The 18,889-nt window shown below is 40.1% G+C and overlaps 1 protein-coding gene across 3 annotated transcripts in view; it reads right to left on the bottom strand.

Moving 5' to 3' along the window:
- Positions 1-18,889, bottom strand: part of cog5 (component of oligomeric golgi complex 5) — a 124,395-nt gene that overhangs the window by 2,432 nt on the left and 103,074 nt on the right. For 2 of the 3 annotated variants that reach the window (XM_079817832.1, XM_079817833.1), the window contains 5 exons: positions 17,656-17,759; positions 11,722-11,959; positions 8,092-8,168; positions 4,049-4,175; positions 3,595-3,674 (listed from right to left, as the gene is read on the bottom strand). In XM_079817832.1, the coding sequence (XP_079673958.1) occupies positions 3,595-3,674; positions 4,049-4,175; positions 8,092-8,168; positions 11,722-11,959; positions 17,656-17,759 (626 nt within the window). Of the gene's footprint in view, positions 1-3,594; positions 3,675-4,048; positions 4,176-8,091; positions 8,169-11,721; positions 11,960-12,987; positions 13,045-17,655; positions 17,760-18,889 lie in introns of all 3 variants that reach the window. The other variant, XM_079817831.1, reaches the window with a different exon arrangement.

Raw genomic sequence — 18,889 nt, 5'->3', positions numbered from 1 at the left:
CTTCACTGTGTAAATTAAATGCATATATTATTATTACATTGAGATGTAGCTCAATTACTTTGCTAAACTGAACTTTTATTTTGACGGGTTGCCGTGTGCTTTGAGTTCCTGTGTGTGTGTGTGTGTGTGTGTGTGTGTGTGTGTTTATGATATGACGACCGATTTTGTCGAATGAAACGGTAAAATGCTCATGAAGTGACTGGAGATGCATTCATGTCTTCATATTGAGGTGGCAAAGGCTGAAAAACACAGCGAGTTTCAGTGTGTGTGTGTGTGTGAGAGAGAGAGAGAGAGAGGGCTAAATGAAACCGCGCGTCTGCTCCATTCATTCACAGAGAAACATGCAGGATTCATATTTAAACAGTCTTTTTGCGGCTTAATATTCACAGACACTAGTATATATCGCGATTTGATTTAAGTGTACTGACCAACGTTTTATTTATTCATCAAAACAAATTCCATGCCATTCCTTATTATGCAGTAGATACTGTGGATTCTGTCTGCGTTGTCCACATCGCGGAAATTAATCCTTATGAAAGTCAAGAGTAGTGAGCGATTTCTTTTTTTGTTTGTTGGTCTTTTGTTGTTTGATAAACATTAAAACGCAGACAGCAGCACAGCAGGAATATTATTGGATTATGCAGCAGACGTTATACAGCTCAGTGCAGGGTTCCCACTTGTCCTGGAAAACCTGGAAAATTGATGACACATTTTCCAGTCCTGGAAAACACATGGAAAATTAGAGAAAATGTAAAATGTCTTGGAAAATCTTGTTGTTGTCTGGGAAAATTATTTAAAAAAGTATAAAGAGTTTATTGCTGGCCCAAACAATTAGCGCTAGTTGCAGAAAGCACATGTTCAGGAATGCTGAGTTTGATGCGTATGAGTAGTATTTTGAATAATGATGTTTAGTCTTGTGTTGCTCTTGCAGCAGTTAGCTAATGCTATTAACTGCTCAAATGTATGCAGTGAATGTTAACTCGTAAGCTGCTACCTAATCACATAATTTTGATATAGTCACATTTGTGTGTTATAAAGTCAGAATTGCAAGATATAGTCAGAATTGCGTGATATAAACTCGAAATTCTGACCTTTTCTTCACAATTGACTTTTTTGCGCAGTTGCAAGTTTATATCTTGCAATTCTGACTTCTTTTCTCAGAATTGTGAGATCTAAACTGCAATTGCAAGTTATAAAGACAAATTCTGAGGAAAAAAGAATTGCGACAATTTTCGCGTTTATATCACAAATATGTAAACTCGCAATTGCGAGTAAGTCAGAATAGCGAGATAAAAAGTCACAATTACCCTTTCTTTCTATTCTGTGGTGTAAACAAGCTTCCATAGTCATAATGTATGATTAAGAGCTCATATTGAAAAATGCTGGATTGTTAAGTAATGGCAATAAACTGTATGGCTTTTAAAGACATAGAAAGCAATATTTGGCATGATCCTTGTCTTTTATTCCCGCAGTAGTAAAATTTAGGGGTGCACCGATCCGACTTTTTCAGTCCCGATACCGATACCGATGCCTGGGCTTTGTGTATCTGTCGATACCCGATACCGATCCGATATATTGTTGAATTAATAATAAACTGTATATCTTCCACCTTATACCTTCCTTGAAGAGACTAAAGGCACCAGACTTTACTAACTAAACATAACTAAGACAAAATAACAGATGTATGTAAGGTGTTGAATTCTTATTTATTTAAAAAACAATTGTGCATTCAAATCTAAAATAGAATGTAATCTAACTTCTTTAAATAAATAAAATGTAGCAGTGGAAACAAAAAACAGTGTATTGGTCAAACATACAATAGTAATCTGACAGTTACCAAACATTTTTTACACTACAGATAATTGTTTTGGTATATAATCATATCAATATTAAAAAGTAGCATTACAAATTAACAAATAGTCTAATTTTCTACCATATGCAATTTAATAAAAATTTTCAGCTAGCTAATAACAACTTTGTTCTGGTTTCACCTCACTCCAGATTAAATGATTGTAGGCTAGGCCTATTTATTTTACTACACATTGTCAACAGAAATAAGATGAAATACTGTTGATAATTAAAAATAATTCTTACTACCCACTCTTGCTAAAATGGGTAAGCACACTTGTGTTCTCATTTCAGTTGCGTTCTGAGTAAATTAATAAACTGAGTTCATGAGTTCAGTGTTGGACAGATCAGTTGTTCTGGCCAGTCGTTAAAATGATTCGGTTCAAAGGAGTCATTAGGTCACGAATCGGACATTAGCAGACGCGTTGTGTGCGAATCCCGTCTGTTAGAACATCGCGAAAGATGTCAACACACAGAAAACACTTCATAACTGGATATAATTTGTCTCCCGCTTATTGAAAGTATGCTTTATGTCAGCTGGTAAGAGAAGAGTCAATGTTTTTTGAGCGCAATTCACACCCAGTGATAATTCAAGGACAAAATTGTCCGAATGTGTCACGTGCAACATGGTTTCGGTCTTCCGAGCTTTTGATTTGGATTAATATGTGAAATATGAGAGCGAACACTGATTATTTTGAAGACCCAGAGAGCGCGCGCGGGGGAGGAGCTCTCAGATCGGTCTCTCTGTCACTCAGTCACAAGCGCAGCATCTGTTCTACATCACTCGTAAATCACAATAACTCATCAAATTAGGCTTTGGCCGTCAAAAAAATGTCAATGCAGGAAAGACCCTGACTTTGCAGTAATACCCTCGAAACAGCGACGAAATAGTTGGCGTGGCAAGCGTGAAATATCTCCTCCACACAGCCGACTCTCTGGCTCGCTCCCTTCTAGCATGCGACACACGTGAAGCTGACGAATGACGTAGGTTCTGCTGCGACGGAAAAAAACACCTGGATCGGCTTGTGGATCTGTTAATTTTTCCGATCCCCCATCCAGCTATTTTGTCAGTATCGCGGCCGATATCCGATCCTAATATCGGATCGGTGCACCCCTAGTAAAATTGAAAATGTCCTGGAAAAGTACTGGAAAATGGTTGCTGAAAAAGAGTGGGAACCCTGTCAGTGCCTTCACGCAGTTCATTAATAAACCATCGGTTTGTTATATCGGCCTTTTTCATGCTATAGCCGATATGCCGATGGTTGTAAATTGATCAAAAATCGGCGGCCGATACATCGGTGCATCCCTACGATACGTTTGAGAAATATGGCCTGCAAATATTAGGGAATTTTAAAAGATTTCCAGGTAAAAAAAAACAAACACAAGAAACGAATAAAATCCTTAAATGTCATGTAAATATCATAAGCATTTTCGTAATGAATATAAATATTTCTTGTAGGACACATGAATATGTGAATTGCATCAACTTAATTAGAGAGAAATTGCTCTTTCTAAATGCAATTAAATCTTTGTGATTAAAATTCCCTGCTCTTTTTCAAGGTTTTCTGTGATTGTGAGAACCCTGACATTTCTAGTTCGTTTTAAAATCACACTGATATGTTTCACAAAGGGTCAAAGAGGAGAAAACTAATCAAGTTAAAGCAAACAAGTGTTAGTATTGCACCAGAGGATATCACTGGGAAGGTTTATTGTAAAAGCGCTGCGATTTTAAACCTTGGATCTTACCTAATAAGGGTGAGACGATCCTTCTCTGATGGGTGGTCATCCAACCATTGAGAATAGCGAGAGATCGACCACTCCGCTCTCTGTTTATAAGGAAAAGCTGTATTAGTGCTACATAAGAGCTCTACAAATCCGCCCATGCTAAAGCTATTTTAGAGAACCCTCATTTTATAAAACGGCCCAAAATATCTTCATCCAAGCACTCAAAATGAAATGTGTCATTTAGCAGAAGCTTTTATCTAAAGCTGCTTACAGTAGGTCAATCACAGGGACAGTCGTGACGGGGCAACTTGAGGTGAATTGCCCCGTTCAAGGGCATAATAAACAGGATTTGACCTCAAAAACCTTTTGCTTGCTAACACCCGAACCTAAAACCTCTATCTTTGAGGATCTATAACCAAGAAGTTTCCATCCCTCTGCATTTAGTGTGTGTGTGTGTGTGTGTGTGTGTGCGTACCTGATGCGGTGATTTGAGTTCAGCCGGGGCACGATTGAACAGGAAATGCAATATGGTGCTGTATGGAATCAAATCTCCCAGCGCTTGACTGCTAGTGATGTGCTCAGTCGTTTGGAAGAGCAGCGGCCTGAAACAGAGACAGACAAATATATTCATATTCACTGCAAATCTCAAACCGGGTGTCATTGAGCCTGGAATGAATGCTGAAGATTTGGCGCATATGAAAAAAATGTCCAATCAAATTCACCAAATGTTTGTGACATGCTAAAGTGGAGCTCAAATGACGTCCTCCAGCGGGTTCGTAGCAGATATCTACTCACTGCTGACAAGATGAGAATGATATTTCACAATCAGAAAAAAAACATCCCAGTTTCGGTGAAATCTGGGATTCATGTTTTCTGCTTGGCTACAATGTAATGAGATCGTAAAGTGAAACCTACTATATTATGAGTCTCATTTTAAATGACAGCTATTTTCATACAATGCAAGACAATATGCTTTTTTATGTTTTATTATTCACGATCCCATCGATTAGGTAAGTAAAAGCACACCTCTTCTCAACAGCTCGTGCAATGCTTGCATACAACATGAGATTGTAAAGTATTTTCATAAACGGAAAACATTGCAAGTCTATGCATTTTATCATTCAACAGCTGAAAATCGTATGTCTGATCGCTTGGGTAAGTAAAAGCTCTCCTCAACAAGCTGCGGTAAGTAATAGCAAAGTCCTTTCACTCGGCGGCCATCTTGCAGCTCCTATCTCTTTGAATGGGGAAACATCAAATTCTCCAGGCTTAAGGCCTGTTCACACCGGGACGATTTTCACGCGCGTTTATCGCCGACGTTTAACGCCTCGTGACTAAACAATGGGCGCCAATGTGAGTGTGCACACGACGCGTAAAACGGCAGGCGTAAAAGCGTCATTTAAAAAAAAAAAAACGCCTCGGGTTGGTTTTTTTATTTTGACGCGGCGCGTTAAAAACTGGCCGACCAATGAGATCCGCGCTTTTGTTCACGTGCCTGGAGCTGCTGAAGTGACAGTAAAACACGACTTGGTGGCGCTCAAGCACAAAATCGGTCTTGCCGAGCACACATTGATACGACGAAGAAGTAGTAAGTAGACAAAGAAGAAGATGGGCTGCTAATGCTGCTTGCCAGTTAGCAAAAAGTGTGTGAATGGTTTTGGTCATAGACATAATATATCTGTGGTTTTGGCAAGCACGTAAATACTGTCTGACAAGCGAGTGTCAGAAGCGTAAAGTGCCGCAGCACCACCTTGTGTACCGAGAGCGCATCTACTGAATGTGCACGTTCACTCGGCGCAATGCCAGTGGAAATCGCTTGGGTGTGAACACTCCAGACGCGCCGAAAAACGTCACGAAAAACGCTGGCGATAAGCGCGTGCGATATTCGTCCCGGTGTGTACAGGCCTTTATGATTAAATTTCATATTTGAAATCACCAATGAAATCTGACAACGACTGATGCATAAATTGTGTTCTTAAATGCTCGAATCATGACAAAAACTGCATTTTTCAGCCCGGACGAAGCTAACGCGCAAGACGTGCAATCCTAAACACTGCCTTTTTCTTGCAGCTTCTAATTGTAGTGGCATGATGATTTTACTAATCAACGATTGGCGCTTTCATTTAGAAGGCGGGGCTTATTCACCATATTGGCCATTGCACTTTCTCCCATTCATAAGTAAACGGAGAGCACCGTCTTCCTATAAATAAAGCAGGGCTCGTCATTCACTTCACAAATTTGCTTGTCTGGATTTTTTTTGAAAATTCTCACCAGTGTTCAATCAGCTTTGACATATAAATATGCATATTTGTGATATTTTTACCTTTTTATAAAGGGAATTTTTCCATAATCTTATTAAATATAGGCTATGCTTCAGCTTTCCTTTTTATATTCTTACGTTTTATCCACCTGTTTTTGTCTGACCCTGCTGACCCAATGAGCATTTCACTGTCCAATGGTCGTGCAATGTCTAGTATTGCATTAGTATTGCATCCTTCTCATGGGCATTTAATCATTTTTTGACTTTTCAGTCTGAGTTAAATCGCTCATTTTATCTGTAAAAGAAAACGTGCCTAATAATTCTGCACACCTGAATATAAGGTGTTTTTCATTTCCAGCCTTCATGAACAATTATATATCACTTATAAATGAAAATCAATGTCTATACACACTATTTAGTTCAATTACATCAAAAGTAACTAATTAAATTACAGAAGTTATCCCATTTAAGAGTAATCCCTTACTTTACTTTTTCAAGGGAAAGTAATTAAATTACAGTAACTAATTACTTAGAAACTAGTTACACCCAACACTGGTTGTGACAACCCAAGCCTCTACAATAGCAAGTGATGTTTCCAAAGCAAAAATGTGCAGCCCAAGTCAACAGGAATGGTCACAAGAGTCATGAATATCTTCATGAATCAACTCCAAATTAAAACACACATGTCTAGAGGGTAAATATGTCCCCATACTGTATTAGTCAGGGGGCTATATTTAATCAAAAAAGCTTATGAATATGGAAAAGAACATTATTTTCAATTTGAACTATTTCTAAGAACCCTCAGTCCAGGTCGAAATTGTCATCACGTCCCATCTGCGGCCCCTTAACAGTGTGATCAAACCAGACAAATATCTCCATATTAATAATTATATCTCTACTTTAGGGCTCTCTTGTAATAACATCTTTCCCCAGTGGATGTCAGACATCATTTTGCATGCTTATGCACACGCACATTGAGTAAAATAAAGTTGCTGTAGTGGGGAATCAGGCCTTGCTCATGAGGGATCAGGCACGGCAGCTGCTCTCAGAGCTGGCATAGATGGCAGCGGTTTAATTTGATTAGCTGTCCTGTGAGACCTCACTGGTGTTTATTAGACTGCCTGGAGGAAGTACAGAGAATGCAAGCCGCCTGAATCAAACCTGTCAGTAAACCTTCGTAAACATGAGATATCAGTTCATAACTTCCTCTATGTCCAAAAAAGCATTTGTTGATACTAAACATTAACGCATCACTTTACACAAGGGCTGTCAAGCGAGTATTTTTAATCGCGATTAATTGTATTCTTGTTGTGCGATTAATTGCGCACTTATCGTAAAATTAAGCATACGCCATTTATCTCATTAAACACATTCATTTTGTCATCATTTGCTATATCCAGCAAAGTAAACAATCAGAAAACTGTATTTTCTGCAAGCTTCAAGGATCATTGGAGACTCCCAAAGGACACCAAATATAAGGAGTCCATATAATTATATTATATAATACATTTATACACACCTAAGCCCATGAAAAAAAAACGTTACAGAATTCACAGTGTATAATGTGTGTACAGATCAACAACAATGAGATTGTTTTCATTTTAGACGAGTCAAGCTGCGATACCGAGCATGACCACACGGAGACGCCCAAAAAACTCCTAAATCAACCGCTTTGACTGCATAAACCTACGATTACTAAACACAACAACGTACACATGGCAAATCAAACATTATCCTTCCTGAGTGTGTGCGGAAACAGCACGAATGTACTGTGTGTCTGTACATGAATGCAGCGTGCGATCAGTGATCGTGACAGCCCTAATTTACACACAATGCAAACGAAAAGACGTTTAAATGGCGGAGCAAGTTATTATATCCTGAAAGAAAACTCTTCACTAATCAAGACCAAGAACGTGGAGATGTCATGAGCCAAACAACAAAAGAGCAATGTAAGGTGAGCATTAGAGTATATCCAGACAGAGGATTTGACACTGACTTCTCCTCAGCTAATCAAATGAGCATCTCCATTAATAACCTTCCTTTCTCTCTCTCCCACCGTTAATTAACAGCAATTTTCAGAGGGAAGACTCCAGGCGACCTCTTCGTCTCAGCGGGGGGAGGATGAGAACAAAGGACAGCACAAATTGAGAGCGTTTGTGTGAGAAATACACACAAAAGAATCACAAGCTGCGTGCAGTCAGTCGAGGAGAGGAAGATGAAGTCACCTGTTATCATCCAGACTGTAAATAAAGACTCACCTGAAAGATCGCAGGAGACGGTACGCCTTCCCCAAGTCTGACACCCGTCTGCAGAGAGGAGCCACGGCCAACTCCATCTGTAACACATAACTCATGGGATGTTTACTGAGTCAATGCTCAATAGACACATAAGAATTTGACAGTCAAACTTAAACATGGTGCCAACCTGATGCAACTAAAGGTGTCATACATGTAATTAGAGGGCTACAGTGAATTTTCAGTGAATAAATGCTTAAGTTTAGCTCTGATTCTCATTGAAAGCTAATAACATCAGAAGAATTCAAGACATTATTTTGGAGCTTGACAGCCCCCTTTCCCATATACTTTGCGTTTTAGAGATGAAAGAAAGTTGGATACAGATCTGAAACAACATCTAAAGGTCAATTATTTGGTCTAAAGGCACCATATGTGACCCGTGCGGGCAAAAAGAGTCAGAATGTGCATGGGCTACTTATGAGCTACAGGCAAAACAAGTGAAAAATTTGAGGTTTCTACAAAAATGTGTCCCCGTCTAGTGATCCCAGTGCTCCAAATAGCAATTAAACATCTAAACGTATCTTTATTTGTACGTTTTCTGAGAGGACTACCTTTCCTTTGTCCATGAAAAATGCTGTCAGCACAAGTTTGGTATCGTTTTTAAGCACAGCATTCCAACTTTGTGAATATTCATAGCGAATTCTCGATGGCATGAGTCTGAACCAATGAAATGTGATTTTTGAACTCATGCTGATGTAAACAAAACAATCTTACTCGCACTGACTGACTGTGCGTTCACACCAGACACGACTTACGTGAATAAATTGCGCTATTCGCACGTAGTTGGACGCTTGAACATTTTGAGTTGACTTGCTTCATTTGCACGTTAAATTCACTACAAAACAGATGCAAATTCGTGTCATGTGAGGGGCTTTTGCCTAGCCTGGATGCCAGCCGAACTTAGCCCCGCCCACAACATTTTTACTCGGGCAGTTCGGTCTGGACTTTCTCCGTAGAGAAGTAATTATGCCCGAACAGAAACTGTTCGGACCAATGAAATTGTCAGGGCGGGCTTTAGACGATGATGGACAGATGATAAACAGTAACGTAATCATCCACGTCACCAAAGAGCGCTTGGGTTCAATTTGTTCACCTTTACTCTTTCTCTCAGAAATGATGAACGTGTTGGTAAGTACTCTGTGTGTCCTTAAATTTTTTTTTTTACAACACTGGCAAAGATCGTTTACACTCATCTTTTTCTTCTAACGTAACTTATTCCAGCGTGCTGCGTGCAGACAGGGTTGCCAAGTTTTTACAACAAAACCGCCCAATTGCTAACGTTCCTCAAAACTAGCCAAAAACAAGCCCAATAGCTTTCCTGGGGGGTTCTCTGGGGAAAAAAAAGGCATTTGGGGGGTAAAATATGTGTTATTTTGGCAGGGATGGCAGCTAAAAATCGCATTCCTGGGTCTGTATATCACATAATTGGGTCGCTTCAACCTGCGGACTTGGCAACACAGTGCAGTTGAGTTCTGTTGACATTTGACAACTAACGTTATGCGTTGCTCTGTTGCTCTGTTGCTGTGATTGGTTGTAGGTCTATCCAATTGAGGTCTTTCCTGGTTCGGTTGAAACACGCCCCATAATCACAGCCCAACGGAGCAGTATCAGACTCATATTCTGACTAGAATTGAGTATGACGACGTCAGGCTAGCTTTTGCCAGCCGGCTCATCTCGTTGTGAAATGGCTGACATGGATTGTTTTAAAATACGGCGAATAAGCTCAATTTGCCGGTTTTAACTAGCTTGTAGTCTCAATAGGATGAATTCAGTGTGATTAGGACACTTTTTTCAAGTCATCTCAACGGCAAAAAGTGTCCCAATCACCCTAAAATCACCCTATGTATAGCTCAAATTGAGTAAAGAGCATGTTTTACAACTTACCAGACTGTCCGACCTCCTCACTCACTTTCTTCCAAGCAACGCCGTCTCATTTGGGCGAATCGCGCCGCAGAATGTCTATTCGCGTCTTTGCATTGACTTAACATGTAAATCACTCGCGTGAAACGCTTCATTCGCGTCTGGTGTGAACGCACCATGACAGATCTGAAGACATGAAGACGCCTCAGACAGCACATGATCCAGATATACACATATACACAGAATTACAGTATTTCTAAATATCCGTCTTGGCGAGTATTCACACAAACTTCATCTGTTATATCTTAAGTGAACGTTTGATTAACTGTTGGGGAAAAACATCTGATGTGTGACATTATATTAGATCCATGCTGTACAGTAGGTCTTAATATATAGGCTGTGTTTATATACTGTTAATCAAACAATTGTGGTATCATGGGAAAAAAAAGTTAAATATATATATTTTTCCCATAGATATTTGGTTTTGACTTTGTGTGTGCCAAATTTGTAGCCTAGTAATCTAGACGCACCCTAGCGGCAGCAAATGTAATTTGGAGCCAGGGTCGTCTAGCAACCCTCCGTTGGCTTGCGAGCTTGAAAAACCAAACTCTAGTCAGGCTAATCACATCGTGTATAGAGTCGGTGGGCGGGGTTAACGTAATGACGGCAGAGTTTGCAATGGTTCCATGTGAATTCCCTGCTACTTAAAAACAAAGATGGCGGCTGCAGTGGCGAACAGCGGTCTTCCGAATCGGTTTTGGCAGCGACTCTGGACTTGTTCTTAAAAAAGGAATATGTGTTCGTTGTTTTGCAGACCGCTGTTTAGCTCCGCTGTATCAAGCTAGCTCCTCTGACTACGTCACCTTCTTCGTTGCTCTGGTTGGTTGTAGCACTATCCTATTGCGTGCAGAGGGAATTTGAAAGACAACCGTTTATCCCGCCCCTCAGATTGAGCCCTGCCAATGGTGTGTTCTCAGACCCAACATCTTGATGTGGGTCTGGCTTGTCAGGCTACCAAATTTGGTTATTATCAAGGATTTTAAGGTATGGTTGCTAGGTGATTTTGTTTTGGTACCTTCAGAAAACGTGATTTTTCTCAAAATTGACTTGCTGACTTTATCGACTTCAAACAGGTGATTCCAACAAATCATACATCGTTTTGAAGCTTTTTGTCATTTTTGCCCATTGCGACTAATCTTGCCTGCACGGGTCACATATATTTGAATTGAAAGATACAGTGAATTTTCAGTGAATAAATGCTTACATTTTGTTCTGCTTCTCAGAAAGCTAACACACGCTCCAGAAGGCGGACCACTTTCATGGTGTCATTTTTAAGCTTGACAGCCACAGTTCCCACATACTTTGTTTCATGGACGAAAAAAAGTTGACCACGGGAGTTGAAACAACATGAGTAAGTGAGTACAGATTTTTCACTTTTGAATGAATTATTTAAAGGCACCATATATCTGATTCGAGAGCTAACTTTCAGTGAATGAATACTTAAATGTTGTTCTGTTTCCCACAGAAAACTAAACTATTGTATGACATTTTGGCGCCTAACAGCCCAAGTTCCCCTTTACCTTGTTTCATGGATGAAAGAAAGTTGGAAATTAATTTGAAACAACACAAGGGTGTACAAATTATGACTATTCACTTTTGAATAAAACCCAGCACCAAAGAAGGAAAACCCCTAGATTGTGAAAGACAGAAGAATGAGGAAGGCTGACCCCTCACCTGAGCAAAGTCAGCTGCCAACCTCATCTTCCCGCCCTCTCCAAGCGGACGCAAGATGCTGGCATGGCGGATGAAAAGAGTGATGGCGCGCTGGGCGATGTTCTCCGTACTGTCGTACAGGAAGTCCAGACACTGCAGCGGGCGGAAGTAGTCATTCATCACGCGTGCGATGAAGCCCTGCAGCTCACGCATGTACAGCGAACATGGCACGTCCGGACGACCAACCACTGGTAGAGGACTGGCACACACATAGACAAACAAAAAGAGTAGTGTACTGTAATCCTGTAATATGAGCATAGACCACAGCTACAAGCAACACCATTGATTTCCTGTCACATAATCAATATCATAAATGTGTAGCTACTGGAAATTCTGAAATACACAATGTCAGAAATGGAAGGTCGTGTTAATGCCTTTTAGCAAGTAACAATCAGTTTTCCTGAGGTTTTTCCTAACACACACAAGAAGCCATTTTTGGTGAATTCTCACAATAACTTTCAAAAAATTGCTTTCAAAAATTGATTAGAGTGCAATAAACCCATTATTTTCATGCTTTGACTAAGCACAACTAATTTTCATAACCTTTTTTTTTTGGATGATTATCACTACTGTAATTTTATAAAGGATTTATTTACTGTTTGAATACACAAGCTATACTAGAAAGATTCAACGTGCATTAAAGGCAGTACAACAATATACACTCACCTAAAGGATTATTAGGAACACCTGTTCAATTTCTCATTAATGCAATTATCTAATCAACCAATCACATGGCAGTTGCTTCAATGCATTTAAGGGTGTGGTCCTGGTCAAGACAATCTCCTGAACTCCAAACTGAATGTCAGAATGGGAAAGAAAGGTGATTTAAGCAATTTTGAGCGTGGCATGGTTGTTGGTGCCAGACGGGCCGGTCTGAGTATTTCACAATCTGCTCAGTTACCGGGATTTTCACACACAACCATTTCTAGGGTTTAAAAAGAATGGTGTGAAAAGGGAAAAACATCCAGTGTGCGGCAGTCCTGTGGGCGAAAATGCCTTGTTGGTGCTAGAGGTCAGAGGAGAATGGGCCGAATGATTCAAGTTGATAAAAGAGCAACTTTGACTGAAATAACCACTCCTTACAACCGAGGTATGCAGCAAAGCATTTGTGAAGCCACAAAACACACAACCTTGAGGCGGATGGACTACAACAGCAGAAGACCCCACCGGGTACCACTCATCTCCACTACAAATAGGAAAAAGAGGCTACAATGTGCACAAGCTCACCAAAATTGGACAGTTGAAGACTGGAAAAATGTCGCCTGGTCTGATGAGTCTCGATTTCTGTTGAGACATTCAGATGGTAGAGTCAGAATTTGGCGTAAACAGAATGAGAACATGGATCCATCATGCCTTGTTACCACTGTGCAGGCTGGTGGTGGTGGTGTAATGGTGTGGGGGATGTTTTCCTGGCACACTTTAGGCCCCTTAGTGCCAATTGGGCATCGTTTAATTGCCACGGCCTACCTGAGCATTGTTTCTGACCATGTCCATCCCTTTATGACCACCATGTTCCCATCCTCTGATGGCTACTTCCAGCATCCCACAAATCTCCATCAACTGCAAGATGCTATCCTATCAATATGGGCCAACATTTCTAAAGAATGCTTTCAGCACCTTCTTGAATCAATGCCACGTAGAATTAAGGCAGTTATGAAGGCGAAAGGGGGTCAAACACAGTATTAGTATGGTGTTCCGAATAATCCTTTAGGTGAGTGTATAATATAAATTTGACTTAGACATTGCTTTTTTGAGATTCACCCTTTTAGCTCATCTCTAGAAAAGAAAAACTCTTTTGAGCATCTGCCGCCGACAGGGTGAAACTGAGGGTGTTTCTGGACAAAGCCATCTCTCTAAAGCATGTTTATTTCTCTCCCGTCTTCCCTCAGGAGCGCCCGGGAGCAGGGACAGAAATAAAACAAGTCCACCAAGCCCGACTCCAGTGGCCCTGAGGGGACGAGAGATGTGGACAAAAGGAAGCCGCGCTGAATTACAGGGGTGACGGTTTAAATGTTATCAAACGCTGGCACATCACTCCCTGTTGTATTCGCTGGACCACCCAGACCAACGAATGAGACAAAGAGCAAGAGACAACGAGAGATGAATGCATAAGAGAGTCCTTTATAACACGCATGTACATCCACACATCATGAGGATTTTCATGTGTCTGCAGTCTGTTGAACTCGCGCTCTCATGCCATCTTTCAGAGACAAATAACTGAATGGAGATTTATAAAGCTTAAATAATGAGGAAATAGTCAAATTAAAAGTAAAATTGGAGCAAAACTACTATTAAATTGTGTCATTGTAGCATTGCTGTACCTAAATCTAAAAATGCTGGCAGTGCTACCATATTTGAAATATGACAACAGCACACCCATCACACTTTCTAGCTTTAAGTAACAATTTATGTTGAAATATGGTGAGCTGAGGGAGACCTGATCACAGAACTGCCCTCAACAAGATTAAATAGGGCACACAATCCCAAATGCCATGTTAGTGTTTGAGAAAAAGCCCACAAGGGGAGAACACGATCTTTGTAGAATCATAAATCCCAATTTTGACATCTCTCATTTGTTTTGTGTGATATTTTGAAATGGTCTGAAAAAGTAAAACCGGAGGTTTCTCACTTTTTTCAGCTGCCGGTTAGACTACTTGGACTACTTTACTAACTTGTTGATCAGTTTGTGAGGGAACTGCAGGGAGTTGATGAAAAGCTAATAACTATATTAAGTGTAAAGTTAAAATAAATAAATAATAGCTTGGTGCAATTATCAAATCAAAGCCTGCAATTTAAATAACTATCCCCCAGTTTCACAGACAAGGCTTAAGCTAGTCCTAGATTAAAATGCATTTTTGAGTTGTGTTAACTGAAAGAAACTTGCACTGATGTATCTTAAAATATGTCAGTGCCATTGTTTTGTCTTAAGAAACACACCAGTAATGTTTTTTTTAGGGCACATTTAAAAAAGTTTCTTAAATGTACTAATTGAACTAATGCCTAATCCTAGTTTAGCCTAAGTCCTGTTTGTGAAACCGGGCCTATATGTTCTGAGTGTTTCAGAGTGAAAGATGCAACATTTAATTTGAACTATCAAATATTAATTTATTTCATAGTACTATTGTAATTTACAACAGTAATATATTTCTGTCTTTATTTCTTATAGAGTTAAAAAAACATACTACTACTACTCAGGGGCAGCAGATTTGAGGTTTCTTAAAGGGTTAGTTCACCCAAAAATGAAAATTAGCCCATGATTTCCTCTCCCTCAAGTCATTCTAGGTGTATATGACAGAAGAATGTAATCTGAGTTATATAAAAAATGTCCTGGCTCTTCCAAGCTTTATAATGGCAATGAATTGTTGGGTCATTTTTGAAGTCCATAAAAGTGCATCTATCCATCATATAACTGCTACACACGGCTCCGGGGAGGTTAATAAAGGCCTTCTGAAGCAAAGTGCCGCATTTGTGTAAGAAAAATATCCATATTTAAAACTTTATAGACTAAAATAACTAGCTTCCGGCGGTCAAAAGTTGTGATTTTCTAGGCTGATATGGCTATGAACTATACTTTCATTCCTGCGTAATAATCAAGGAACTTTGTTGCCTTACCATGGGTGCAGCGGAGCAACGATATTGTGCACAGTGCCTGAAAATAGTCCCCAGCACACTCTCTGTGCAAGCAAGTTGTCACATTGGTTATGTTGGTGGAAGTTAGCCTATTTTCAGGTGTTGCGTAGTATCCAGTGCTCGAAGTGGGGCGGTACTCACAGTACACAGTACTGGCACTTCTACATTTTACTCTTAAGCGTACCTGCACTTTTTCTTGCGTACCGCTACTTCCTCGCTTTTATAATGGATACAATTGTCTGTGCAATATGACTGTGACTGAAGCCCAATTGTTTAATTAAGTGGCACGCGAATCACTGTAGGTGCGTTCACCAGCGCGCTCCAAAAGTGTTAAGATTTGCACGAGCCGTTCCTATGTGGCGCTGATGATAAAATGTGCGACCCATTTGAATTCTATGTAGTAGAATGTAGTAAACACTACGGAGAAAGTCGAACATGATCTAAAACAGCCACTAAAATGAGGGGGAAACATCATCCTGCAAGCTTTTTAAACTCATGATGACCACATTTACTAGAATTTAATCACCTTCTATTGTATTTATTGTGGTAAATTTTGACTAGTTGTAGAATTTACAATAGATAATCAGTTAAAGCAGCACTTGGTAGGTTTTGCTCTCGGGGTCCCCCTACAGTTGGGAAACAGTATTGTCCTCTACTACTGTCGTAAACTCTGTCATTCTACATCAGTGGATGCATCGCACGTGCATTTGTTGACATGACAACTATGATAGCCCTGAACACTGCAGGAGTTCACATGCAGGTGTTCTGCTTGCGTCGCGTGTGAAATGTTTTCATCCCAGGTACAGTGGCATATGTTTCAGCATGTCATATGAATATCATTTCATGGGTTTTATTTTTTTTCAAACGCCAAATGATCGCGATGCTCACGTTTACAAGCCAGCATCATTATAGTAGCCTAGTCTATTGTTTCCCGTTTTACAGAATCTATATGATACTTCAATTCAATGTTTGAGTGGTAGGTAATAACCATATATCGTCAATATTATAATATCAAGCTACCCTAGATGAATCTGCAAATTTGAAAAATCGATTTGCATTATAGCTTGAGGCAAGACAAATAAACAAATAATCACAGACATGTTAGGTATCCTAAAATATGATTTTGTACGTCTTATGTATTTACTTGCAAGAATGTAGCCCCTCCTCCTTCAGCTCACGCCAACGAGCAAACGCTGATCCAATGTTGATCCTCGTCCTGCCTTTAATCCGATCACTTTCTCGTTTCCTCTTTTTGCTTTTCTCCGACAAAACCGTTGCTTTCTTATTTTTCTGTGCTGCTTCAGCCATGACTATAACATTCGGCAAACAAATGATAGTTGGGCTTGCACGTCCGAATTTAAGGAAGTGGGGGTGGTGGTTTAAAAGTACGATTAAAAACTATATAGACCCCGTCAGGCTATGGCAGTCGTGTCATTCAACCTATTGTAAGCCGATGTATCATCACAAGAGTCTTGAAAATATATTATAAAGGTTGAAAAGTTACCTAGTGCTGCTTTAAGGGAATAGATTTTTAACTAAAGATTTATATTACACGTGGCATGTTGTAGCTATAGGTTCTAACGTGTTGCTATTTTTCATAACAAATGCTATAGATTTTAAAAAAAGAAAGAAAAAAGATAACATTGGTCTGCATGGTAATGAGGAGCTTGCTTTGTAAATAACCCTTTATTGTAACAAATGCTAGTTAACTATATGTTAGTTTTAAGGCTGAGTACAAGTTAGAAAGAGCTTTAAAATATGAACCTTCCTAAATTATTGACTAAACAATCCCCCTATAACCTAAACAAAGCCCCGCCCCCTATGGTGAGTACCGGCACTTTATTTTTTCCACTTAAAGCACTGGTAGTATCATTGCGCCTGCTTTATTACGAAGTGTGAGCCCAATCCAGTGAAAGGTGGTAAAAAGTGTCTGTGAAGGAGAGCTGTGAGGGCGCGGATGATGGCGCAACGTCTCCATTAATTTACGCATGTAGTATAATCAAATTTGTATTTTAAAGCATTGAATTGCTATCGAATCGCGAATAATTCGATTCTTAGCATTTTAAATCGATTATTGACCGAAATCAACGATTCAAAAATGCATGTTTCAAGATCGATGCATATGCATTGTCAGGATTTGTAATCAATGCAATCGTTACACCCCTTAGTATTTTCACATGTATGTTTTTGGAATGCATGCAATATATGCAGTATATACTGTGCTGAATGCACAAAGCAGTAGCAGTGTGTTTGTTGCTTGCTTACCCAGAGAAATCCTCCTGGTGCATAGTGATGAGTATTGCTTCGACAGAGTCAGTAACAGAAGTCAGCAGGGGCTGAACGGCACTGCTCATCAGAGCCTGAACCGACTGCAAAAGACACAAAACAAGTTAACTAGCGAATGTGAATAAAACAACAAGACATTAGACAGTCAGACGTTATTGAATGTGTGTGAAAGAGTCTCTTTTGAAGGTCACTGGTTTGTGTAGTATTTCCTGTAGCTGTAGCTCTCCCTCCTCCCATGTGATTGCCTGACATTTGCTGATGGGACATCAGTCTGACCATCGCGTGTGTCACGGCAGCTGGCCTCCCTCATCCTAAGCTCTTATCGGACTCATCTGAGCGACATCAATGCAAACCCAATAGGTCTCTCTGACCAAATAGGCCAGGTCATCGGCAAAATCCCCTGCAAGCAGGAGATAAAGAGCAAATCTCTGCTGCACATCTCTTCCTCCTAAACTCCTTCACAACAAAGAAGTGATAGTCACATACTCAGCAGATTTCGCTTTCCCGCCATTCTTTACCCAACTGGAGCTATTGGTGCCTCGTTTCATTCTGTTTGTGTTCTGGTTCGGAATAGATATAAAGACAGCAGTTTCTAGTGTGATGTGGTGAGGAACTGGGACGAGTAGAAATGTGAAGGATGATGTCCTGTCCTTAATAGCATCCTCATTCTTTTCAGTTCTACACTTTGGTGATGCAAGTCAGTCCAAATTCCTTTGGGACAAGTCTTTGACATGTAGTACTGTCTAGGGGTGGGAGAAAAGGTCGATGTATCGAGATTCGTTATCTAACGATTCAGAATCGATTCTCAAAAATTCAGAATTGGCTTCGTTTAAGATAAAATGGACAAACTACGACCGGCTCAGGGGCGTCGCACCCGTGGGGACACTTTTACCGGTGAGAGGGTTCGCACGTTTTATGCAGTTTTGCACAAACGCCTTACAGCAGTCGCTCCTCCGTTTCTCTGGCCGCTCTGTGTCTGCACTCGCTGCGGCTGCCTCCCCATTTCAAAAATTTATTTTGCTTATTACATGCAAAGTTTTTAATTTCAAAAGCATTTCTAAATTAAGTTCATATTTCCAACAAACGAAATTCTGAGCCAAAATAACGAAGTGGTGCTCAAGTAGGCTATACGGCGCTTTCCTTGCCATTATGCTTAATAACACTCCAATCCCAGTGGCCGGGATATACATAAACCTACCAACATCCGTGGCAT

Source organism: Gobio gobio, assembly GCF_949357685.1.
Source record: "Gobio gobio genome assembly, chromosome: 5".
In the NCBI taxonomy this organism is placed as follows: domain Eukaryota; kingdom Metazoa; phylum Chordata; class Actinopteri; order Cypriniformes; family Gobionidae; genus Gobio; species Gobio gobio.
This window is presented reverse-complemented; position numbering and strand designations above follow the sequence as displayed.